General features: G+C 29.9%; 1 protein-coding gene across 1 annotated transcript; it reads left to right on the top strand.

Moving 5' to 3' along the window:
- Positions 1-7448: 7448 nt before the first annotated feature.
- BDR25DRAFT_349450 (uncharacterized protein) lies at positions 7449-7693 on the top strand (the record flags this gene model as incomplete). The annotated part of the gene is made up of 3 exons (XM_033694553.1): positions 7449-7469; positions 7536-7597; positions 7621-7693. 3 exons carry the CDS (start codon positions 7449-7451, stop codon positions 7691-7693), a joined length of 156 nt encoding a protein of 51 aa, XP_033553182.1.
- Positions 7694-8368: the final 675 nt, after the last annotated feature.

The raw sequence follows: 8368 nt of genomic DNA on the forward strand, positions 1-8368 counted from the left end.
GTAGTTTTAACTAATAATAGTGTTTTTTAGTCTAGAGAGCTTTCTCTAGAGTAGTTTTGTTTAAAAGGGACTCTAAGTATTTATAAAAAGCCTAAGGAGTGTTTAACAAGCTTTTAATAAGTTTTTAAGTATTTTTACTAGTAAGCTATCCTTTTTATTTTACTAAGTACTTATTTTTTTTATAGTTTAAGATTTTTTTTACTTTATATTCTTTTTCTTCTTCCTTTTATCTAGTAGTTGTAAGTAGAATAGTCTTAAGCGTAAGTTTAAGTTTAAAGATATAAGACTAAGAATATATTTACATTTCTTTTAGTAGTTTAAGTTTATAGATGCTAAGGTGTGTTTATATAACTTAGTATAGTCCTATGTGTTTCTTAGCTAATTTTTGTAAAGGCCTTAGTGTTTTAAAATTTTTTTATCTAGGTACACATAATTATTAGGGTGTATTTTTAGTGCTAGTTTTTTTTTAGTCTACTGCTCTTTTTATAGTTTCTTAAGCTAACTGCGCTTTTTTAGTAAGTTTCTAATGTAGTTTTAAAAGTTTTGTTGCATAATCTATAGCTTTTAAGAAGTTAGTTAGTTATAAGCTATAAAGTTTATATTATAGAGTGTATCTAAAATTAGCTTTATATAGGGTTTCTTTAGTTATAGCTAATTTTATAGTGTTAATAGTAAATTATGCTATTAGTAGCTATTCTGCCTAGTCTATTTATTTATATAATACATACTTACGCAGATACTTTTCTACTTTAGCGTTTACTCTTTTTGTTTATCTGTCTGTTTATAAGTAATAAGTAGTAGAAAGCTTATAGTTAATTCTAAAGTGTTTAACTATAGCTACCTAGAATTTACTAGTAAATAACTTATTATAATTAGAGATAATTATCTTAGGGTAGCTATAAGTAGTAAAGACATTTTTTTCTAGTTTAAACATAAATTCTTTAGCTATAATGCTTTTTTCTAATAGCTATAAGTAAATAAATTTAGTAGTTTTGTCTATAACTTGTATAATTATATTGCAGAGTCTTTTAGTACTAGGCTTGCGTAAGGGTGGTAGCCTAGTTATAAAGTCTATAGTTATTATTATCTATAGTTAGCTAGGTGCTATAATTAGCTAAAGTAATCTATAGGGCTTATATTATTAAAGGTTGTTCTTGTTACAGGTATTACATTCTTACAGAACTTTAGTACATAAATGCTTTAGTTAGGGTACTTTCTATAGTATAGCATTTTTAATCTTTTTCTATAGTAAACTAATTCCTAGGTGTTTAAACATAGGTGCTTTATAGTATTCTTTTATTAGGTTTTTCTATCCTTATTTAACTATTATAAGGGAACATAGTAGTTCCTTTTAGTTTAGTCCTTTATAGATTAGTCCTTCTAGGGTTTCTTTAAAGATTATAAATTTCTTAGAATTTTTTTTATTTTTTTTAAAATAATTAGCGCATTTACTTAAGGCGTTAGCCTGTTAGTTGCTGCTTCTAGCTACATGTTTAATAACAAAATTAAACTAGGCAAGTTCTATAGCTTATTATACATGCATTAGTAAAAGTTTCTTAGTAGTAAGGAAAGTAATAAAGTTTATGTAGTTAGCAAAGATTATAAATTGCTAACTAAGGCCTTAGAGCTTAACTTTCTAGTTTCTGTATACATTAACTATAGCTTTTAGTTCTTTGTTAGAGATAGTATATTTTTGCTTTAATAGTGCAAATTTTGCTAAGTAGTAAGCTACTAAATGCTATTAACTGTTTTTTTTATTTTTAAGAGAGCGCTGCTCTTTCTGCTCTTAAGAAAGCATTAGTGTGCACTTTTGTTTCTAGTAAGAGGTTGTACATTCTAAGAATAGGGTAGCTTATTATTATTTATTTTAGCTTTTAAAAAGCTTCTTTTATTTCTACTGTCTATTAGAATTTTTAAGTTGCCCTTTCTTTTAAGGTAGTGTTAGTAAGGGGAAGTGTAATTTTTAAGTAGTCTTTAATTATTCTTCTTATGTAGCTAGTAAGGCCTAGAAATCCTTTAATTTCTATTACTATAGTTAGTGTTAGCTAGTTAAGTACTTTGTTTACTTTAGTAAAGTTTATCTTTATTTCTTCTTTATTAATAATAAATCTTAAGTACTTAGTTTTTTATATGTTAAACTTATATTTTTCTAGTTGTAAGTAAAGTCTGTATTATTAGAGTTAGTTAAGTACAAGTTTTACTTTAGATACATAGTCTACTTAATCTTTTTTAGTGTATATTAGGACGTTGTTTAGGTACACAAGTACAAATATGTCTAGGTAGGGATTAAGTGCAGTGTTAATAACCCTTTAGAAGGTTACTAGGGCGTTAGTTAGTCTAAATAGCATAATAAGAAGTTTATATAATTCTCTAAAGGTTTAAAAAGCTGTTATTTATTTATGTTCTTTTTTAATCCTTATTTTATTAAATTTATCTTAGATGTTAAATTTAGTAAAGTGCTTAGTTTCTTTAAGTTAGTTTATAATATTCTAGATAATTAGTAAAGAGTACTAATTCTTTATAGTGTTGTTATTTAAAGTTTAGTAATCTTAATATACTCTTACTTTACTATTTTTCTTTTTTGCAAAGACTACTGCTAATGCTACTAGACTGTTGCTTTCTCTAATGTGTCCTTAAGCTAACATTCTATCTATGTACTTCTACAGAGCATCTTTTTAAGCCTTTGTTAATAGTTATAGTTTATAAGTTTTTAACTATAGGTTTAGCTTAAGATTAATAGTGTAGTCCTAGAGTTAGTGCAGCAGCAGTTCTCTAGGGTCTTCTAGAGTCTTAAACATGTCTTTATAGTTTTAGTATTCTTCTAGTAGTCTAGTTACTTCTTAAGCTATTTAATAGATTTTAACTTAATTAAGGTCTTTTTTTTAAATTTTTTAAAGAAGATCTTTTCTAGTTTTTCTTTTATTAGGTAGACAGCCTAGGCTTTTAGTTTTTAATAGAGGAACCTTTTTAGCTTTTTTTGTTAATAAGTCCTGTTAGAGTCTTTATAAGATGTAGATTATGCTGCTTTTACGCAGTCTTAGTTAGTTAGGGACATAGTTTGCTAGTTAATTATTAGGTTATGCTTATAAAGCTAGTTATAGCTTAGTATTACTTAGTATTTGCCTTCTAGTAGCAGTATGTTAAAAAATATCTAGTTGTTAGTTTCTTTAGCTTTAGTAATAAGTTTTTCTGTTTTAAGTTAGATTTATCCTACCCTATATTTTATTAATAAAGCGTTAGCTAAGGATACTCTAAAGAGGTTCTTTTTTCTTTAGAAAAGTATGTTGTTTTAATTAACCTATCTAGAGTTAATTACTATAAACGTGCATTTACTATCTATTAAGGCAAGTCCTATCTATTTATTGCCTAGGTGTTAGAGAGTAATTTTAGTTATTAGGCTTTAGCCTAGTTCTTGTCTAACTATAATAAAGATATAAAGTTTATAGAGTGTTTTTTATAGTTTATTTTATTATCTTTATTAATAGCCTTAGCTGTGTCTTTATATTCTGTAATTTAGTCTAGTTGTACTTTGTATTCCTAGTGTCTTAGTATTATGTATTTTATTATAGTGCACTAAGCATTTTTTATCTTATAGTAATATAGCATTTAGTTGTTTTACTAGTGTGCCCTTTATTAAAAGTAATAGAATATACATGCTGCCTTATTATTGTATTTTGTCTATAGTTTTTATTTGTAATCTATACTGTTCTTATAATAATAGCAGTGTAGCATTTTGCAGGTAGATGCTATGCTAGCTAGTGTATTAGTTTTAGATGCGCTCTCTTGTGTTCTGTGTGGCCACTAGCTAGCCTAGTGCTTAGTTAGCTAGTGTTTAATGCAGTACTTGTTACTACACAGGTACTAGGTATAGGGACATTCTCTAAGATTATTCTGTACTAGTATTAGCTAGACCTATGTCTACCTTAGGTACTCCTTAGTTCTTATTATTTATAATAGATAGCTTTAGTAAGTGTAGTAAAACTTATTATGTTACTTACTTTTATAAAGAATATAGTATTTTTTATTTTATTAAATTTTAAGGTCTTTGCAGGTGACAGCTAATGCAAGGGGAGGTGTGTTAGTTTGTTCTTAGCATAGGTTAGGTGTTAGTAATAGTGTACACTGCTAGTTAAGGCCTTTTCTTTTATTAAAAACTTTTTAAAACATTTTCTACTACTCTTTTATGTTTATAACTGTGTAGTGTGTTTTAGTAATTTCTTTTAGTATACTATAAGTTTTAACATTATTATTAATGTGTACTTTGTACAGTCGCCTACCAAAAGTCATTAGCCACCTAGCAATCCGAGCTCTGCAGGGGTATAGTCAACCTATTAGGGAAGGAGGTTACTTAGTTAATTGTTAACTAAATTTAAAGATTTTTATTTCTATACAAAGCTTATATACAGGCCTGTCTTTTAGTGCTGTGCTTAGTTAATAGTGAGTTAATCTGCCTTTGTTTTAGACAACTTCCTTTATGCGCTTTAACTAACTAAGGATACACTTCCTATAATTAGCTAGTGTAATTTTTGCCTACTTCTTTTTAAGGATATCTACTATCTGCTTGCAAGTAGTAATATATTCTTGTTGCTTTAAGATGCGGAGCTTTATAATCTGCTAGAGGTTTTTAATTAGGTTTAAATTAGGACTTTGTGGAGGCTAATCTATCTGTATCATGCTATAGTCATCCATATACTTTTAGGTAGCCTTTGCAGTGTGAATAGGTGCTCCATCCTGCATCCATATGCTAATACCGCGTTCCTCTGTAAGCTGCTAATAAAATAGGATACTAACATTGTGTAGAATCTAGCAGTATTTGCTAGCATTATTGCGCTTGCTTTTCTTGTTAATAAACAGCTCTAATTTAAAATTAAGAAAGATTACACTAAATACAGAGACTATAGTCCTTCTAGACTTAAAGGTAGGCTTTAGGTACTAACTCTTATATGCTTTTCTATGCTGCTGATGTACATATGGAGGTGTAGTGTCTAATCTAACTTTAAATGTTGCTTTATTATAAAAGGCTACGCAAGCTATGTCTTTTGCTTTGTTATATTAATAGGTTTAAGCAAATTAGAGTTGCTTTTCTTTGTGTACAGCTAACAACTAAGGCTTGCGACATAGGCAGAAGGCGTAGTACTTATGTTTTGCAAGGTATCTCCTTGCAGTACTAGTATAAATGCAGCAGTAGGTCTTTGACAGGGTTGCGATAGTTTAGAGCGTAGCAAAGGGATTATTTGCTGCCTAGCAAATTAAATGCCTCTTAGCGCGTTTGTTAAGCTTTAGAGGTTGGCCTGTACGCAGAGCTTTTGTATAGGTAGGCAGGGGCTGCTTGCGCAGCCGGCGGATGTTGTATGTAACCGTCAACTTAGGAATGCTGAGATGACGTGAGATTTTGCCAGCGCTCACGCTGTAGAGGTGGAATTGCTATATTGTATTAACAGATAATTTAGATAGCTCTTTGCAAGAGGTTTTATTTGCTTTTGTAACTATTAAAAAAGGTGGTAATTTAATTAAGTTACATTTAATTAAAATCTAACCATTGTGGGGTGGCCTGGACCTCTCGCTAAAGTGGCCAATGACTTTTGGTAGGCGACTGTACATTAACTTCTAACAGTCCTTTGCCTTATAGGTACTGCTGCACTTCTAGCAGTTACTGTAAGTAAATTAGTATCTTAGCTTTTAAGTAGAGATTTTTATTATTAGTTATTCTAAAAGAAACTTTTCTTTCTTTTTTTTAACATTTATAATGTATGTTGTAGCTTAGGTGTAGCCTTACTATTCTTTATAAGTAGCAGCTTACTCTAGTGCCCTAAAGACTTTATTATTATTTTATACTTTAACTTCCTAGTATTCTGTAGGGCATTCTTTAGATTTATAGTTATTTCTACATTACTAGCAGAGATGTTTGTCTAGTCTATTTAGAATTTCTTGTTCTGTTAGACCCTGTTCTATATATATTACTTTTATAGTTAGTCCTTTTTTTTATTTTTCTAGTTACTAGAGTTTAGGCACTTTTGCCTGTAGTGTCCTACTTTTTTATAGTTAAGGCACGCTTTTTTTTTAAGCTATTTCTGCTGTTTTTTAGTTAGTAGTAGCTTTTTACTTTAGTAGTACTTACTCTTTTTCTTAGGTAAGCCTTATGTATGTTTAGCATAACTAAAGTTTATAGGTTTACTATTAAACCTCTAGCTTTCCTTCTTTTTCTAAAACACGTTAGGTTTCTAGAATGTTATGCTAGGGCGTTTTTTTTAAAACATTCTTAATACCTTTTATTATATGTTATTGCTCTTTTAACATATTCCTTAAATGCATCTAGCTTGCTGCTGTGTATAAATTTATCTTTAACTTTATTAAATAGTCTTTTATAGAACATCTTTTTAATAGCTAATTAGTCTGTCTATCTACTAATAGCTAGTTGTTTGCAGAAACAGGCTGCGTATAATTAAACTGTGCTTTTTTCTTGTTATAAAGTGTCTATTTAATTAACTGCCTTTTCCTTCTAATTTAGTTGCTTATAGATAGTAGTAAAGGCTTACTTAAAAAAGTTAAGGTTTTAAAAGATTATTTATGTTTTAATAAAAAGTATCTTTTTTATAGTCTTATGCTTTATCTAATTATTAGTATATAGTTAGAACTATATAGCTAGAGATTCTTTAAAATGTAGTCTTATTTAAGAAATTATTTCCTTAGAGGTTTAAAAGGCGCCTTTATTATATTACATGTATAAATAGTATTAGGTAAAGAATAGCTTAAGGTCTTTTACAGTCTTATTAAAAAGTTTTAGTAGAGCTAGGCGTAGAGACTTTTTTAACTTAGTGCTTACTTTTTTTTTTGCTATGTTCTAGAGTTTAGCCACCTTTATGTAGAGTGCGTGTAGCTGTTGTGTTTAAGGTAATTAGGCATACTGTTAGAGTTAAGCCTTAAGTGTAGTAAGTTTATGTTGCAGATGTTGTATTTACTAGTTTTACTCTTCTTTGTTTCTAGACAGGACTTTGCTAGTGCTAGCAGCACTAGCTCCCGTTATACTAGTATTAAAGGAGGTTGTGTGAGGAGCTATACTTTATAGGGGTAGTAATTACTGTTATAATCCTTACTTCTGCAAAATAGTATTTTTAGAAGTACGTTAGCCTATAGTAGTGTTTAGCAGAAGGGGAAGGACTTAGCTAGATTAGGTGTACAGTCTATTAAGCAGAGTGTAGAACGTAGAGAGAGTAGAGTAGGCAGGCTTGTAGTTTAACCTAGCAGCTGTATAGTGAGCTAGTAAACCTGATCTGTAGGGATAGAAGTGGAGGTATATATAGTGCAAGATATATAAGTTAGTAAGGTCCTTTTTATAAAAGTTTTAATGCTTCTTGTTTATTAACTAGTTAAGAGTAGATAATAAACTAACTAGTAATTACAACTTTCTAACTATAGTTGTAAATAAAATTATATACATAGGGTTTTGCATGCGTTTGCATGCGCTGGAGGTGCTGCATGCATTGCATGCATTGCCTGCAACAGCCTGCAATGCCTGCACTGCCTGCAATGCTTAGGCCCTTATTGGACAGTGCACTCCGCCAGGCTTTTGTCTAAAAGCCGGAGCCATTCCTCATCCGTCCTGTCACGTGATTCGCTCAGCGCGGGGCTAAGCGTCTTCCATCCGACGTCGTTCGGGCTGTGTGGGACAGCCAGTTGGGTCATTACGGTCTGACTGTTGGCTGTAACAAGTATAAGCTGTATCTAACATTCTTTTAGCGCGTCTAAGTAGTGTTGTAGGGAATGCATTAGTGTAGAAAGGGTAGTTTAGTAGGGTCTTAGCAAAAGTAAGCAACTTAGGTGTGTGAGCAACTCGCCTGTGAAGTACGTTAAAGTAAAGGTTAAAAATCTAACTTTTATGCTTTATTAAGTTATACACTAGTTATAACTTTAAAAGTAATATTAGTAATTAAAGTGTTTATTTTTATATAGTCTAATTTTTTAAATAGTTTTCTTAGTATAGTAATTACACTATTTATATAAAGCTTAATAAATAAGGCTTAATTATCTTTTTTTTAAGTTAGAAATACTTAGTCTAGACTTTATACAGGTTTTTTTTACTTTTTACTTCTTCTAGTATTTATATCTTCCTTTTACACTAGTGTAGTATTACTATCCTAAAGAGCTTAGTTTATAGTAGGCTTTAGTTCTACCTTTATAATATTTTTATAAAGTTGTCTTTTTCTTCTTTTTTATAAAGGATTTTTTTTATATAGGGATTAGTTTATTTATGTCTAAATAGCAGTATTTAGATACGCGGTTAGGCGTCATGTGACATAGTCTTGTGTCACAGTTGTACGCACAGACAGATAAATACCCTTTCCTTTGCACAGACTTAGAAAAAACAAGA

The sequence above is a fragment of the Lindgomyces ingoldianus genome, assembly GCF_010093535.1.
Source record: "Lindgomyces ingoldianus strain ATCC 200398 unplaced genomic scaffold BDR25scaffold_3, whole genome shotgun sequence".
In the NCBI taxonomy this organism is placed as follows: Eukaryota; Fungi; Ascomycota; class Dothideomycetes; order Pleosporales; family Lindgomycetaceae; genus Lindgomyces; species Lindgomyces ingoldianus.